At 43.3% G+C, this 18,150-nt stretch overlaps 1 protein-coding gene across 8 annotated transcripts in view; it reads right to left on the bottom strand.

Moving 5' to 3' along the window:
• CLASP1 (cytoplasmic linker associated protein 1) overlaps positions 1-18,150 on the bottom strand; it is a 293,090-nt gene that overhangs the window by 138,752 nt on the left and 136,188 nt on the right. For all 8 annotated transcript variants that reach the window (XM_036318897.1, XM_036318904.1, XM_036318902.1 and 5 more), the window contains exons 10-18: positions 15,678-15,751; positions 13,689-13,781; positions 12,603-12,748; positions 11,619-11,754; positions 10,879-10,949; positions 6,276-6,335; positions 4,415-4,492; positions 1,108-1,275; positions 524-573 (exon numbers count right to left, since the gene is read on the bottom strand). In XM_036318897.1, the coding sequence (XP_036174790.1) occupies positions 524-573; positions 1,108-1,275; positions 4,415-4,492; positions 6,276-6,335; positions 10,879-10,949; positions 11,619-11,754; positions 12,603-12,748; positions 13,689-13,781; positions 15,678-15,751 (876 nt within the window). The remainder of the gene's footprint in view (positions 1-523; positions 574-1,107; positions 1,276-4,414; positions 4,493-6,275; positions 6,336-10,878; positions 10,950-11,618; positions 11,755-12,602; positions 12,749-13,688; positions 13,782-15,677; positions 15,752-18,150) is intronic.

The following is an 18,150-nucleotide window of genomic DNA, read 5'->3' on the forward strand; positions in this document are numbered from 1 at the left end:
ACCTAGCGGCCCACCCCCTTGGAGAACCCCTGCCTGCTCCCGCCCGCCCAAGGCCGCAGAGCTGCCGCTGCCCTAAGCACCCGTGGTCTTTGCTCCGGACCCGGTGACCAAAGTGGAGGAGCCGCACTGCGTGTGGCAGGATCCACATGCTGGGGGGACATGTGTGATGAAAGGTCAGAGCTTAATTTCTGCCTGAAGAAGCCGTCCTCACAGCTCATGGCCCTGGAGAAGGGGAGCTCTGCTGGGTCGTGCACACTGCAAACCAGCCGAGGCTAAGGCTGGGGCTGGGGCTGGGGTTGAAGCTGAAGCTGGGGCCGGGGCAAGGGCTGGTGCAGGGGATAGGAGCTGGGGATGGGGCTGGGGCCAAGGCAAAGGCAGGGGCTGGGCCAGGGCAGGGGCCGAGGCTGGGGCCAAAGCAGGGGCAGGGGCAGGCACAGGGGCAGGGGCAGGGGCTGGGGCGGCTTCCATGCGGTCCTGACCAAGGTGAGTCACAGCCTCCGCAATGCCCAGCCCATCAGCTTACCTCTAGAGGCGCTACTTCCAGTGGAACTTCTTTTGGCAGAGAGCGGCCGACTGGAAATAAAGTAGACACTTGCTTATTTTCATTAATACAAGTACAATCAATAACTGGAAATTATAATAATGAAGAATGATTTTGGAGTCTTCAGAATTTCTCAGGCAAGTTGGCCCACAATCTTATAAACTCCCCGTTTGAGAAAGCTTTACCATTCCAATGTGGACTATCTTGCAAACACAGAGAGAGCAGTCCCACCTAGAGACAGACGCTGAAACACAGAGTAAAGGTGACATAACATTCAGCCTCAGGTTCAGAACGCCCTCCCTTTACAAGCCTGTCCTGCAGTTATAATTGCTGTGCTCTCAGAAGACACTAAACTCTACTACTGAACCATCACCTAAATGTAACTAAAATCGACTTAGGCAAAGACCAAGGCCAGTATTTCTTACCCTTCCCATGGCGTCTTACCTCGTACCAGAACCACCTGAAGGGGGATTTATAACAGGCTTGTATATGTAGAAGCACAGCTAGAATGTGTGTTTTCATGCAGCAGATTTTAAACATAAAATCTCACACGAATGAATCCTTACTTCAGACTCTCTTGAGAGCTAGAAGACGAGCGATCGGATTGCGGCAAAGACACGATGCTGTCCGAGTTCTTCAAGTGGGACTGCAGGGCCTTCTGGTAGGAGGACTCCAGCGCGTGGTACAAGTGCTCTGCTTCTCTGCTGAAGTGACTGTGGAACCCCCAGTAGCACCTCGGGAAAACACAGCTTCCCGTTACCGTGAGGGCACAGGAGCTTCGCTGAGCTCTGCATCGTGCCCGACAGGACACGTCCCAGGACCAGCAGCCTGTTTCCCTGCTCCCGGAGCCTGGGTACGGAAGACACCATGAACAAAGGAGGCTGACCACACAACGTGCTGGCGTGTTGACACTGGGCAGGAACTTCTCTGAATCTCAGTCTCATTACAAAATGGAAATTAAAGAGGCTCACTTGCGAGAAGCTCTCCCACTGCAGACACAGCGGACTCTCATAGCCAGTTAGCCTGGAGGTCAAATCACCCCCGGTATTGCCGACAACAATCAAGGCTTAGCTACAACAAGACTGCGCACAAAGACCACTAGGGGGTGCACCAAGAAAAGATAAAAAAACGCGGAGACAAAGAAACATGACAGAAATGGAGGATATAGAGCTAAAAACCGCAATTTTAAGGTCTCTCAAGAACTGTCTAGAAGCCGCCGATAAATGTAGTGAGATCCTCAAGAAATCTAATGAGACCCTCGATGTTGTGATAAAGAACCAACCAGAAATTAAGCATACACTGACTGAAATAAAGAATATTATACAGACTCCCAACAGCAGACCAGAGGAGCGCAAGAATCAAGTCAAAGATTCGAAATGCGAAGAAGCAAAAAACACCCAACTGGAAAAGCAAAATGAAAAAAGAATCCAAAAATACGAAGATAGTGTAAGGAGCCTCTGGGACAGCTTCAAGCGTACCAACATCAGAATTATAGGGGTGCCAGAAGATGAGAGAGACCAAGATATTGAAAACCTATTTGAAGAAATAATGACAGAAAACTTCCCCCACCTGGTGAAAGAAATAGACTTACAGGTCCAGGAAGTGCAGAGAACTCCAAACAAAAGGAATCCAAAGAGGACGACACCAAGACACATCATAATTAAAATGCCAAGAGCAAAAGACAAAGAGAGAATCTTAAAAGCAGCAAGAGAAAGAAACTCAGTTACCTACAAGGGAATACCCATACGATTGTCAGCTGATTTCTCAACAGAAACTTTGCAGGCCAGAAGGGAATGGCAAGAAATATTCAAAGTGATGAATACCAAGAACCTACAACCAAGATTACTTTATCCAGCAAAGCTATCATTCAGAATTGAAGGTCAGATAAAGAGCTTCACAGATAAGGAAAAGCTAAAGGAGTTCATCACCACCAAACCAGTATTATATGAAATGCTGAAAGGTATCCTTTAAGAAGAGGAAGAAGAAGAAAAAGGTAAAGATACAAATTATGAACAACAAACATGCATCTATCAACAAGTGAATCTAAGAATCAAGTGAATAAATAATCTGATGATCATAATAGAATCAGGGACATAGAAAGGGAATGGACTGACTATTCTTGGGGGGGGAAAGGGGTGTGGGAGATGTGGGAAGAGACTGGACAAAAATCGTGCACCTATGGATGAGGACAGTGGGTGGGGAGTGAGGGCGGAGGGTGGGGCGGGAACTGGGAGGAGGGGAGTTATGGGGGGAAAAAAGAGGAACAAATGTAATAATCTGAACAATAAAGATTTAATTTAAAAAAAAAAAAAAAGAGGCTCACTTGCAAGAACACTGGGGAGCCTTAAGGGAGAGGGAACTGAAACATGGAGAACTATACCTAAAACCTGAGGGAGTCACAAATGGCAGTTTTTGTTGTTTTGTTAATCCTCACTGGAGGATTTTTTTTTTTCATTGATTTTCGGAGAGTGGAAGGGAGAGAGAGAAAGAGAGGTAGAGAGATAGAGATAGAGATAGAGGTAGAGGTAGAGATAGAGATAGAGATAGAGATAGAGAGATAGAGATAGAGAGAAAGAAAGAGAAGAAGAAAAAAAACATGGAAGTGAGACACATTTTTGACTGGTTGCCTCATGCAAGCACCCAGACTGGGGGGAGGGATCGAACCTGCGACCCAGGTACATGCCCTTGACCAGGAATTGAAACTGAAAACCTTTGATGCACAGGCTGGTGCTCTAACCATTTAGGAACACTGCCAGGACTAATGGTAGTTTTCATCAATGTAATTTGACACTCATTGATTTGAAGTATTTAAAAATTGCCCTAGATAATGTGTACCAAAAAAAAAAAAAAAAAAAAAAAAAAAAAAAAAAGGGAAGATGTTCAGAACTACTTAAAATGATAACTAAAGAACTACAATGAATTGAGGAAGGGGAAGAATACAAGGATAAAAAGAGCATAAGTAGGTCATTAACAAATACCTTCCTAATAGTTTTTACCAGCTATTAATTATTTCAGTTACTTTGGTAGGAACCACCCACCCAAGATGAGCTTGTGGTGAGCACTTCACTGTCATAGTGAGGTCCTCCAAAAAACTCAGAAACCAGAGAAATAGGATTTATCTGAGAACACAAAGAGCAGGAAGTAATTGATCAGGACGTATTAATGCAGCTAAGTAAAATAACCATACTCCATGCTTGTAAGAAGGAATAGGGTTGTTGCTATTTTTTAATATATTTTTATTGATTTCAGAGAGGAAGGGAGAGGGAGAGAGAAACATCAATGATGAGAGAGCATCATCAATTGGCTGCCTGCTGCACGCCCCCTACTGGGGATCGAGCCCACAACCTGGGCATGTGCCCTTGCCTGGAATCAAACCCAGGACCCTTCAGTCTGCAGGCCCACCCTCTATCTACTGAGCCAAACCAGTTAGGGCAAGAATAGGTTTTAACCTGTGTCAAGGAGAAGAGCTGATCAACCACAAAAACACAGAAAAAAACGCCACAGGCAAAGCTGGCAGTGCTCATCTATGCGCTCCTGTGCCTGAGAAAGACTTAGCATGAAACTTCTGGTGTTCACGGCCACAGTGCAAAATTACTCCCGGGGAGTTCTGGACGTCCGGGGCCATAGCCTTGTGAATGGAGCGGAACTGCCTCAAACGTGACGGCAGCAGCAAGTCATCACTGGGACAATCCTGAGCCTCCGCTCACCCCTCCCCTAACTGTGACGCACACCCCCAAACCACCACCTGACGCTCACTGCCTGACCGCGGGGAAGGAAGTCCCTGTGGACTCTGGCCTGGCGTCAGCAGGGCTCACTGAAGGAGTCAGAGAACACCTGAGCGTAGGAAAAGGTGGTGTACAAATACACACTTACTTTCTGGCTTCTATCCTGGCTTCAGAGTCAGCATCATGTATTCCCTTCTTTATCGTTTCGGCTAATACTGATATGTGCCTAGACATTTAGAAAAGAAAGCAGCAACCATTAATAACGTATGTGCTGTGCAGATGGAAACAAGTGTGAGACGTAACTTCAAAATGGCCACATGGAACGTAGAGCCTTTGTGCGAGTCCAGTCACAATGCAGCTTCCGCATCGGAGTGTCCTGGGGGCCCGGGGTCTGTCCCAGTGCCCCACCCCCCCCCAAGCACCCTGATAACTGTACACTCTGGTGTGATTTTTTTTTAAGTTAAAGCTGATTTTTTTCAGGCCATACTTATTTAGCTCAATTTTTTATGAACCAAAACAACAAAACTCCACTTTTCCATAGTCAGAACTAGTTTCTATGGAAATTTGTAATAAGACAATTATAATCTTAATACTAAAGAGGCTATCTGCATCACATTTCTGTAAAGAGAATGCTTTTTCAAGTTCCACTATGTATCATGAACAATTTTATAAAATTATGTAACCATTTTATAGATAGGTATTCTCTTTAGTTATGTTCTACTCTAGGTGAGAAGAAATCATTAAACTGTCTCATTGACATTTAACAAAGTTTAAAAAAAAGGGAAATGCTGGAATGAATAGTTTCACAGAACAAAGAGCAGTTACCAATTTTACCAGCCCATGCACAGTCTTTCCCTCACTCCTTCATTCATTCAGTATTTAGTGACAAACACAGAGTTGGAAGGTGAATGAATACACGAGGCTACATCTGAGCTCTTCATGCTTTTCTATTCTCTTCACTTGTCCCCACGTTAAATCCTCATTCCACTTTTCTCTAAATTCCAAAGCTGCCACCAAATAAAGAGGGTATAGTAGTACTACTATGAGACTAAAAACCAAGAAAGTCTTGAAGAAGAATGTGAGACTATCTTCTAGATGCAAAGTATGTCCAGGTGAAAACGTGCCCAGGGAGCCTCGGCGTTGTTTCATCTCTGACCACTGCAGCATGGACGGGCCTCCCAGGAGCACTCAACTTACTAAAATCCCACTCTAATAAGTTTAATATGCTATGAAGGCCTTCACAAATTATACGATGTATCATTAAAAACGAGTGGCACAGCCGAAACCGGTTTGGCTCAGTGGACAGAGCGTCGGCCTGCGGACTGAAAGGTCCCGGGTTCGATTCCGGTGAAGGGCATGTACCTGGGTTGCGGGCACATCCCCGGTGGGAGGTGTGCAGGAGGCAGCTGATCGATGTTTCTCTCTCATCGATGTTTCGAACTCTCTATCTCTCTCTCCCTTCCTCTCTGTAGAAAATCAATAAAATATATTTAAAAAAAACAACAACAACAACAAAAAAAAACGAGTGGCACAAAAATCAGCATTTATTTCTCCAAATTTAACTCAGGAATAACAAAAAAATGACTCAAAATTCTGAGGCAGGCTTCTATTCTTCAGGAATTGTCATAATCCCTGTTTTCATTATGATGATGAGAAACTTACCAAACACCAACCTGAATAAAGAGAAACTTGCTGACTTTCTGATCTACCCAGGCTGCTCAGAACACCTTAGCCACAGGAGGCCAGCTGCAGGACCAGTCAGCGAAGGGGCAGCCGGGCTGTGTGGCTGTCACAGTGCACATCTGCCCACACCTCTAGACACACTAATCCTTCAGTCAGTGAAGTTCACGCCAGGCTATTATGTGCCTCAGAGAAGTAGAAATGGCAAATGTAGTCATGAGAACAAATGCTTAGATTCCTTCATTGCTGACAGAAAGTGGACCACTCACTGAGTCATTAAATCTCAAGATTCAATTCAGAGGGGAAAAAACAGCAAATTGGATGCTCACCGTTCCAGTGAATGTGTTTGCCATTCTTGTAAAAGTAAATCTAAAAATTCAAAACAGCGTCTGAAAATTGTAAAGAAAAAATATGCAACTTAGTGATTTGTATGTTAGTAAAAATAAAAGCTTTTTTCTTAAATGACCCAACACTACTTTTTATAATTGATAAGTGACTTCTAATTTTTATGATTTAAAAAACGGAACATAAAGATGGAATCAGAATTAACAAAGTCAAAGAAAATTTAAAAAATGAAGCATCTATGGTGATCAAGAGAAAAATCATAGCTAGCTATAGGGGCAGGATGCAAATGTTCCCCCCAGCAACATCACCCACAGGGTGCATCGTTCTCAAGTGTTTATTCTACCTCAAGCAACACGTGGATACAGACGCAAACATGCACAAAGGAGCAACATATACTACAGAATCAGGCAATTGGTCTTTGCATTAATTTCACAGAATGCCTTGCACACAAAAAAAGTAAAAAACACTCGTAAGATGTGCCCGTAAGATGGATATGGGGCCACCTCATGCTTAAAAGGATCCCCTATCCATGGAGACCAGGCAGGACCAACATGACCCCCCAGGAAAGGCGGGAACAGCAGGCAGCTAACGAGGCTGGGTGGAAGCCTGGGGGGGGGGGGGGGGGCGGGGCAGGGCTCTCTCACTGGCTGAATCAAGACACCGCCCTGCAGTGTCTTGGAAAAACAAGAAGTGTTTGACAGATTTTCCTGTTAAGAAGGTTCTTCTAGGTAGTGCTAAAAATCCTTTTTTTCTAGCTACTCAGCCATTTTCCTCTCCTCAATCATTCAATAGCCTTTCTCTTTCAGCCTTTTCACGTCTGTGATATTTCTTAGTCTGATCTGTGCACTGAAACATTCCTGTCTCCTCTCCTTTGGATGACATCACCACTTTGGGTGAAGGCCAGGGTAGCCATCTTTGTGGGAAGAAATCTTAATGGTTTTAGGAACCCATTCGAGGAAACAGGTCAGAAGGTGATCTTTCTCGAATGACCCGACTTTCCTTCCCATGATCTTCCTAATTCAAAATCTCATAATCCATACAATTAACCACTCAGTAAATCTTTAGCAAGCCCTTACCCTCTGCTAGATGCTAGAGATACGATGGTAACTAAGACACAATCCAGGGAGCTCGACAGACAAGAAAGGGTTACCATGTGCCTAGAGCACCAGGGGCTCTAAAGCACACAGGAGAGATATTCACCCCAATCCTAGGGGTGGTAACATGGGGAGTTTGGGGGTTTGCAAAGCAAACTTTCTCCAAGGAAACACACTGGATTTATCTCTTAGTGCAAACAGCCATCTTTAGTACTAATTCTTGTCTTAAGTATTAATTAAAAATACGCCTGTAATTAGGTTTTGTTTTCAACTTTTTAGACTTACAGCAAACACAGAAGTCTATCAATGTTGGCATTATTTAACCACATCACCAATTAAACATCAGGTTAGAACTTGTCCCTTCTTCACCTACTCATCATTCAAAAAGGCAGCGCACGTTTCCACTTTCTACGAAGCTTCTTGAGCATGTTATCTGCTGGTTTTGATCACTGCTCTCTCTGAATGCTGTAACTCACTCTTACACTGCTTTGTGTTACTGGTTTTAATATCTCTAACTAATGATAAACTTCTGAAGGCAGGGAAGTGGTGCAATGCATTTCTTAGCAATTCTAGAGAGCGAAGGTAGGTACAGGTTACACTGCCCGCTCTGGCCCTCCATACCTTTCTACAGGCAGAGTGACAGCCAGGTGGTCCCATTCCTTCCAGCACTAAGACACGTGATTCTGACGGTACTCGCTCTGACTGAATACAGAACAGCAATCTGGGAGTGGCTCAGAAATCGATGAAGGGGGGCGGGGGGGCATTCCTACTGCCAAAGGCTTGTAGTTTGCTACTCACATTTCGCAGCAGAGGCCAGAACTGCTAACTGCTCCGGAATGAGTTGTGCTAACCCAACATGCATACACTGGGGCCCTAATCCCCAATACGTGGTATTTGGAGATGGAGCCTTCCGGAGGTAATGCAGTGAGGCTCTCGGGATGGATTGGTACCCTTCTAGCTTGCTCTCTTTCCCTCTGTCTTGTGAAGACACAGAGAGAAGGCTGCCATCTGCAAGCTACCCTCCTTGGAACCAACCATCAGGCACCCTGCCCACAGCTCGCCGGCTCCAGAACTGAGTACATCTCTGCTGTCAGTCACCCAGTGCACGCACGGTCTTTTAGGGCAGCCCACGCCGGCTACTGCACCAAACACCCTGCAATGTCCACCACAAAGGTGGGTGTCAGCTCACTGCAGCAACTCTGCCTTACACAAAGGAAAAACACCTCTGCACTTCTCTAGGAAACCTACAACAGTAAGACAATAGCAGCAGCAGCAGCAAATTCTAACACGGGTTACCATCCATTAAGCTTTTACTAAGCGCCGAACCCTTTCACCTAAGTGGCTGTGGCCCCGCAGAACAACTCTGCACATGCCGGGAGCCGGTCCATGCTTGCTGTTTCAAGGGACCTGGCATATATGGCATACTGTTCTTAATATGTTTGCTCACCTTCTTGGCACTATGTGTTTTAACCAAGGTCTCTGAGAAAGGTTGTTTCCCCAGGTAGGGATTTTCCCCTGAAGTTAGGGAGGGAATAAAACCTCTTAACTAGTGCCAGGTGGGTAATTAATCACTTTAACTACGAACAATCATGCTTAAGCTACATAATCTTTACTCCCTGGAATGGAGATAAGAAACGCCCTAACCTTTGTAATAGAGATTGATAGGATTGAGTCAACTGGTATAAATACAGATGTAATAAGACAGCAAGAGACAGAACTTAGAATACGGAACCAAGAGAGACGGAAGCTAGGCACAGAACCTACACAGAACGTTCTCTAGAGACAGAAGAACTTCGCTGGAGAGAACATGGCAAAAGTTCCTGGACAGAAACTGGCCTCAGAACCTAGAGACAGAACCTAGCGAGAGAACATGGCAAAAGATCCTGGACTGAACCTGACTACAGAAATGGGCAAGAGAACCTGACTAGAACCTGGTGACTGAACCTGGCTGGAGAACCTAGCGAGGGAACATGGCTACAGAACCTGGCTGGAGAACCTGGAGAACCTAGCAAGAGAACATGGACACAGACCCTGGCTGGAGATCCTAAGCAGAACTTCGCTGGAGATCCAGACCAGAACTTGGCTGGAGATCCTGGCTAGAGATCCTGGCTAGGCTGCTGATCAACTGAAGACTGTCTCCATGTCCTTCCTTCTTCGCTGACTCCGTCTATGCCTTTGGGGACCCCTGGACCCGCTGGGGTTGGACCCCGGCATGCACAGGGTCCTCTCAGGCCAAATAGTCAGTACGTGGGACAAGGCAATGCTCCTCCCCAAGTCTGCCTCCTCGGGACCCACTGGCAGCCCTGTGCCTGCTGCCTCTGCACGCTGAGCTCTAGGAGAGGCGAAGCCGCTCTGCGCTGATCCCAGAGAGAGCTGAGTGGGTCCAGAGCAGGCTGCATCCTCAGCTCTATGCAATTTGGCCTTGCAGCTCAAAATTAAGCTTTTTCAGTGGGAGGAGCACATTTCTTTCTTGACTTATACAGTTGGATGATTGCCCTTTCCTTCCGCATGACTACCATGTGCCCGTAAGATGGATATGGGGCCACCTCATGCTTAAAAGGATCCCCTATTCATGGAGCCCTGGCAGGACCAACATGACACCCCAGGAAAGGCGGGAACAGCAGGCAGCTAACGTGACTGGGTGGGGGGAGGGCTCTCACTGGCTAGAATCAAAACATCGTCCTGCAGGATGGAGCCAGGAGGCTGCTGCCTGTTATGTACACTATAAAGCTCCTGACACAGTCCCTGGAGAGGCTTCACAAAACCTACACAAACCACCCTGTGTATTTACGTTTGCCTGGGAAGAGGGCCCACAGATCTGAATAGACTCTCAAAAGACCCTGTGACTCAAGAGTCAAGAATCACAAATCCCAGCGAGAAAGCCTGTATTCCTCACATGTGATCTAGGGCTCACCAGGACCCAAGACAAAACGGGGTTAGGAACAAAGACCTAGCCACGCAGGTTTGTATCTTCTGCGTGTATCTCCCATAACTGTGCAGAAGCGGGTGATTGGTCAGAATCCAGAATCCCAGAAACCACTATCAGAAGATGCAAACACACATGCCTCTTCCTATCTATTACTATTAAACAACTGCCATTCATTCTTTTCTTGCACATACACAGTTACTGTCTTCCTTCAAAGGGTACACCAATGACATAGGTGAGAGATTATCTCAGGAAAAGATGTACAGAGGATCCTTTCCCCTCCCCCGACCCAAACCCCAATTAACTCACATACCAACACACACACACACACACACACACACACACTCGTTCATTCATTCATTCTCTCTCTTGCATGATGCACGCACAAATAATCAAGGTTGTCCAAATTTACTTTCCCGACTATTTAGATCATAATTCTTCAATATAAAGTTATTTATTGCAGCAATCTTAAATACTATTAAACATTTCAAACAAACTTTTTCCTATTGAAATTTGTTTTGGTTTTTAAACAATGCAAAAATAATAAGAAACTGTTTAAAATTTTACCTTCTAACTGCAACAGACTTGGAGGTACAGTTGCTTGTTATCACAGGTATTAGCCTAGGGATATGTGTGTGCTGAGAAGAACAAAAAAACGAACACTTGAAAAGAGGTCAGCAGACCAATTTATTTTGATATTGTTTTCATGGAAATACCCCAAAATGGCTTTCTGTTTAATATTAAGCAGGCAGTGCAAATAGTAAGAACTAAAAGTAATACAAAGTAAGTAACCCACAATAATAAGAATATTCTGGGTAGACTTTGGTTAATCTCAAGCCTCAGCGGCAAGGGCTGCCTCTGGGAAAAGGGACTTGAGAGTGGGGAGCGGTGATATGGAGAACTTTCATTTTAAGCCGTGTGAACAACTGAATTTTACTGAAAACTTGTATATAAATTACTTAAATAATTACTTAAATGTAAATGTTTAGAAAGTGAACTAAAGAGAATATTTTGTTTCTCTATTACCTACTATTAAGTAAATAACAATTACAGGTGAGTAACAAAACCACAAACACAAATACCTAGAGTGGAACGACCAGGCATTAGGAAGGAAGGAAAGGGAGCGTAATGTGGAGATGTAAATAACAGTAGAAACTCAGAAGCAGATGGGGATGCTCTAATATTTACAAGCAATGATGAGTCCATGATCAACACCTCAGTAACTATACACCGCATCCATAATTCACGTGATGGAATGTGAAAGGCTCATGTGCTATAATTAAGTGGGGCAAAAGGCCAATACTTACCCGAATGATTAACCTAACAGCTACAACACCAGAAGTGGCCATAATTTTGGCACTGTTTGGAATTAAATTAAAGATAGTTGGCATAATGGCTTCAGCTCCATGGTCAAACTTATTCCCCAGAACTGATGACAGATGCCTAAAATAAGAAATTAATACTGGAATGTAGTTCTATTTCTTGCAAACAGAGAAGCATATAAAACTCTTAACATTTTAGAATCTTCATTTAAAGTTATCTAGAAATTAAGGACAAGGGTCTCAAATCTTTCCAATGTACATGTAGAGGACTTGGCAAATAGCCAGTAGCCCACTGTTCCTTTTAAAAAAAAGTAAATCATTTCCAACAAATTAGAATTCAAATAGCAAAAGACAAATTTATCATACACTAATAAAACATAAACAGGAAAAAGCTGCCTCACTCTTTCTCTTTCACCCTTTTTATTTTCAACATAAAATATTCATGCTTCAACATCTGACTGCAGCCAAAGCTTTTAAACAGCCGCAATGCCATCTGCTGTCACTGCTCCTCTGATATTCTGACATACTTCCTAACACAGAAGTTGCAGCTCCAAACATTGGTCCAGATTCAGTTTAAGTAGGATAAACATTTACTAGACTACATTGCATGTCTTTCATTTTATAGCTGGAGTACTCTTCTAGAAACAATAAAAAATTCTGATAAGATGCTATCTCCTGTCAGCAAAATCAATGAAAAAGCTGAGAAACAAGTTTATAAATTTCATTTTTCAGTATTATTAGTAACAACTGCTTCAGAGCTAAGTCACGGAATAAAGTTTAAAATCTGTCATACTTTACATAATTGGGCGAGAAGTATTGTAAAAGTATTAGCAGCAGTGTAACTGGAATGGGTCTTGGAGACTAGACGGGAGTAACATTAGAAAGACCCATCGGACAGAGCCATGAACCGCCCCGAAGCCTGTGCCTAGGATGTTATGACGTGAGAATCTGGAGCTTTGCAGTCCTTACCCCAACGTGATACAAGCCTCCCGCACTACCTGAGACCGCAGATCCTTAGCAGATAGTTTAAAGGCTCCATCCAAAAGTCTCAAATGTTGAAAGAAGTTATCATATTCAGCAGCACCAGCCAAAAGTAAAGATCTAATCTTTTTTAGCTAATGGGATAGAGAAAATTAGGAGATATACAAAACTGTTCCTAAAACAGAACATACGGAATAACAGAAGCCATCAAATATGAGAGATCAATGTCAATCTTAAATGATATAGAAATAGTTTTCCAAAAAGAACTCAGCCAATTAAATGTTAGCTAATATATGGAACAAATCTACATAGCAAAAATAAGAACAATTTTTAAAATGTAGTATCTATGATAAATACAATTCTACAAAATGCATTTTAAATTGAAAACACCTTAGTGTATACATTCTATCCTAATGATAAAATCACCAGAGCCTGCATTTTAGCTTGTAAAAGGCTCTTCCTTCCTAAGCTTACCTTCCCCCACACCCACTCCAACTGCCATTTATTTAATAAATCAAAGGAAGTAGCAATCCTACAGTCTCTTTTAGTATCCTCCACTGTATCATTACTAAAAGCTGGTCTGAATTTGAAAGGGAGTACAATAGCTTTCTTACCACCCCTCTTTTTGCCAGCCAACCACTGTAAAAACAGCTTTCTCAGATCAGACGCACCGTCCCTTTAACGTTCAGCTACTTGCTTTCATTAATCTACTTTTAAAAACAGACAAACAGGACTTTCTAGCATGCAATGTGAAGAAAGGAAGGGAGGATCACACTAAATGCCACTAAAAAGCAGCTTCGCTGTCTTTACCAGGTGAAAGTGGAGGGCATCACCAGACATTCCACAATTAGGTCTTTGTTAAAAATATAGGATCTGCATAAAGGTGTAAGTTTGCATGCTTTAAAAATAGATGTGAGGTACTCTACTAAAAGGTAAAATGTTAATGCAGTAATTTTTATTTAAAATATTTATTCCTTAAAATTCATTAGAGCTGTATCCCAATTTCAAAATAAAGAGTTTAGAAGATATAAATAAATCTAGTGAAAATGTAATCACATAAAATCACTGGCTTACAGCATTTACTCTTTGCTCCCAATCATGCTTGTCATCAGATAATATTTCTCTAATCTTGTTTATGGATTCCTCGAGGTCTCGACTGGAATAAATCTGTAAGCAAAATTAATTTACAATAAGCATAAGATAATGTAAAGAATAAAAAAGATTATTTCTTAATTACATGAAGTCAAGAGCATTTAGTAAAATAAATCATTTCATTTTCCAGAAGAGCCTATGAGATAACATCTGGACAGATTTGTCCTAGAGCAGCCATGGGCAAACTACGGCCCGTGGGCCGGATCCGGCCCGTTTGAAATGAATAAAACTAAAAAAAAAAAAAAAAAAGACTGTACCCTTTTATGTAATGATGTTTATTTTGAATTTATATTAGTTCACACAAACACTCCATCCATGCTTTTGTTCCGGCCCTCCGGTCCAGTTTAAGAACTCATTGTGGCCCTCGAGTCAAAAAGTTTGCCCACCCCTGTCCTAGAGTGAGCTTCATCCCCCTTGTGAGCATGTACCCACTAGAACTGGTGCCCATATATATATGAGTAACCCAGCCTCAAATACAGCTTTATGGTAAACTTAACAGATGGCTTGCCATTTAAAAAGAACAGGACCTGCTGGGAACTGTCAGTGGTGCACAAGTCCTTTAGGGTTCCTAGTAGCACATATAACAGTGCGTTACACAATCCATTTCACATCCATCACTTTCAAATCTACTTTTTCATTTACTCCCACATCTGATAAGACAGGTAGGAGAATCACCAACCAGGAATGGGACATGCTGGGAAGATCAAGGACTTAAAGATGAAACTTAGCCTAAGATGCCTGTTATCTTATTTACACACATTTGGAAACCAAACAGTAGTTAACTAGCAATTCATCTATATATAAAAAAGTATAAGAGACCAAGAAAAGAACAGTCGGTCGATCAGTTGCTATGACGTGCGCTGACCACCAGGAGGCAGACGCTCAACGCAGGAGCTGCCCGCTGATGGTCAGTGCCTTCTCACAGCAGGAGCACCACTCAACTGACCGATGGGTGCCAGATGCCAGGCTCATGGCTGACAAGTGCAGCTGCAGCGGCACAAACTTCTCCCGCCTCCGCAGCTGTGCTACCCGAGCAGCAGTGGCGCAGCGGGGCAAGGATGAGTGGGAGTGGCGTGGCGCCCGCCCAGGCTCAGGCTCCTCCCCGGATGCCTGCTGCTTTGCACACTACTACATCCCTCAGGGGATGTTGGACTGCGGGCTTCTGCCCTATTCAGCCTGGCCTGGCCTGTGGGGATTGGGCCAAAACCGGCAGTCCAATATCCTCCGAAGTGTCCCGGATTTCGAGAAGGCACAGGCCAGGCTGAGGGGCCCCACCAGTGCACAAATCCATGCACCGGGCCTCTAGTATAGGCATAAAATGCTATAGGAATCCAGAGCATTGGATAGTCAATGTAGGCGAAGAAAAGTATTGCTACCTCCAGTCACTGATAAAAAATACTGTGACATTCAAAGCAGATAAAATGTATGACTTTACCCCAACTTTTATCAATACCTTTGCTTCATCTGTTAGGTACTTAAGTGAAGCATCAAGATGGCATAAATAAGCTTTTATCAAACCATTCTTCATAGCTTCTCAGACACCAAAATCCTTCAAATTTACAAATTTTTCTTTCTAAGAAAAATCCCTAAATAAGCATGCTTCTTTGTTCCTTTGTATAATCTAATCACTCCCTTCCCCCCTCTTTTATGTGCCCTGACCCACCAACTTGCTACTAGAGGAAGCAACTTACTTCTAGTTCTTACTGAAAGATCATCCTGGGCCTTGACTTCTGCTCATTTCAGCTATAAAAGGCTCCAACACTTTCTAGTCTGCAACCTCAGATCTCCCATAGTCTCGATACTTAAAATTACTTACCGAGTAAGGAACTTTCCGTACCACATATTTGAAAAGTGAAATTTGAAGAGTAAGCCTCTCCTTGCTTTTAATCAAACTCAATCATCCTCACTCACCTGCACTGCAGGTACGTCGTCAAAGGCCTTAATAAAATCCTCTTCATCAACAGCGCCAGCTCCTTCTTTTGGAGCTATAAAAAATTTATTTTAAAATGTAAATTAAGTGCATTGGAAGAACTGGAATACACAATAAACGTTATATTTTGGTGGATTTGTAATCATTTCTTTAAAGCTTAATAAAAATATAAAGTGTTGTGATTCCACAATATTTTACTGATTTTTTTTAAAAATATGTTTTTATTGATTTTAGAGGGGAAGGAAGAGGGAGAGATAGAAACGTCAATAATGAGAATCATTGATCGGCTGCCTCCTACACACACTCTATTGGGGATCGAGCCTGCAACCTCGCATGTGCCCTGATTGGGAATCAAACTGTGACCTCCTGGTTCATGGGTCAATACACAACCAATTAAAATAAGTTCTAACGCATTTAACAGTTTCATTTCCACTTTAAATTAGCCTTAAAACATTTTCATTTCCTTCGAACTCATGATAATTGTCAATTTTTCATTTATACATCAGTAGCAAGTTCCCCCTATCAAAACTGTTGTAAGATGCTTTGTATACTTGAAAGTTAATTGCTGTCATTTAGGAGCACGTTCTTCTTTTTGCTATTATGAACGCCACATATAAAATCTTATGACATCTTACAGTTGTTGTTTTTCATACTAAAGATTTCAAAACTGGTGTCTGCAATCATCCTTGTAACCTCATTGATTCACATTGGTCCCTGTGAGTGCTTCCCTAGAGCTTCTTACCAGACACCTCTCTGGTGGTTGGTGTCCTGCTGGAACCCGCACAGACAAGGGCTTTATGGACAACTCCTGGCAGCAGTAAATGCATGCCAACCCCCGATGAACACTCACTCACACTGCATTTACAGGCCAACTATGGACAGGTGACAGTCACGCACTGAGCTGGGGTGCTCTGTGCTTGTTCTAGCACTAGGACTGGATCCCACTGAGCAGACAGGTCCGGAGTGCCTCCTCTGCGTAAGGCACTGCCCCACATACCCACGAAGGGAAGAGGACTCCAAGACCTAAGGAATCTGACAAGGAGCTGACAAGGAGCCAACAAGGAACTTCATGGCCATGGTGCTAGGCAAAATGGGGAAGAGATGAGGTCAGGGCCGAAGGGGAGACAGGCCTGGTGTCTCTGCTAGTTTACACAGCTGAGACTTTTGGAAGGAACGTCTGGGTGAAGGGTGGGAAGGAAATGAAGTGGTCTGATCATGCAGAACTTTCTGAAACCTTATTTGTAGAATTGACACCACTCAAGAACAGATCAAGAAAAAGGAGTAGGAAGGCTGTTTGGCCATAAGAGGAATGAAGTACTGATACATGCTACAACGTAGATGAACCTCAAAAACATGCTCAGTGAAAGAAGCCAGAGCAAAGATCTCATTTCTCGAAAAAGCCAGCATAGGTAAAGTCTCGGGAACAAAATGCAGACTGTGGTGGCCAGGGGCTGGGAGGAAGGGGAGCAATGGGTAAAGAGTGTGGGGCTTTCTTTTGGGGTGAGGAAACTGTGTTGGAACTAGAAGTGGTAGGTGCACAATACTGTGAATATACTAAATGCCAATGAATTGTGACCTTTAAAATGGTTAATTTTATGCTATGTGAATTTAAGCTCAATAACAAAAATAAAAATTTTTAAATGCACTCCCCTAAAAAAGTTAGAGGTTCACGCTCTCCAAGCAGACAGAGCTGCCGGCAGAGGGCCTGCAGTGCAGCTCGCCGCTCCAGTCCAGACTCCAGCACTCCAGGGCCAGTTCGGAGAGCAGCCAAGACCGGCAGGACGTAGTATGCGGGTGCTAACCCGGCTCCAGCTTTAACTCAGCACATCAGCAAGCTCAAAAGCCCAATGCTAACAGGAGCACGGTCTAAAACCAGTGGCCACATATTTTAGAAGTAAAAAGTAGGAAATGTGCATATAAATGCACAATGTGACATCAAAATGAAAGTAGATAATAAGGACTCAAACTGTCCAAATTCGGGGGTGGGAGGAGGGATTTAGGGAGGAAGTCTTTGTAAATCAATTTTCAAGCCTCAAGGAACTAATCCCTCCTATTTACTTAATTTAATATCTATACTAATCTCACAAGGAATAATGCTACCTGGAGAAACAAAATACATTTTAAAGTCAGAAGATACAATCTGACTTCCAGATAGTCTGTCTTGATAAATAAAAACTGGCTAAAAAGGCCTCATTTCAGACACCGCTAGATCCCAACAATCAGCAAATGCTCTTCCTCTATCTCTTAGCTCTTCTTCCCTGGGTGTGGGCTTTATGCTCCTACAGCAGCGGTTCTCAACCTGTGGGTTGCGACCCCTTTCACAGGGATCGCCTGAGACCACCGGAAAACACATATATAATTACATATTGTTTTTGTGATTAATCACTATGCTTTAATTATGTTCAATTTGTAACAATGAAAATACATCCTGCATATCAGATATTTACATTACGA

Source organism: Myotis myotis, unplaced genomic scaffold, assembly GCF_014108235.1.
Source record: "Myotis myotis isolate mMyoMyo1 unplaced genomic scaffold, mMyoMyo1.p scaffold_m19_p_8, whole genome shotgun sequence".
In the NCBI taxonomy this organism is placed as follows: Eukaryota; Metazoa; Chordata; class Mammalia; order Chiroptera; family Vespertilionidae; genus Myotis; species Myotis myotis.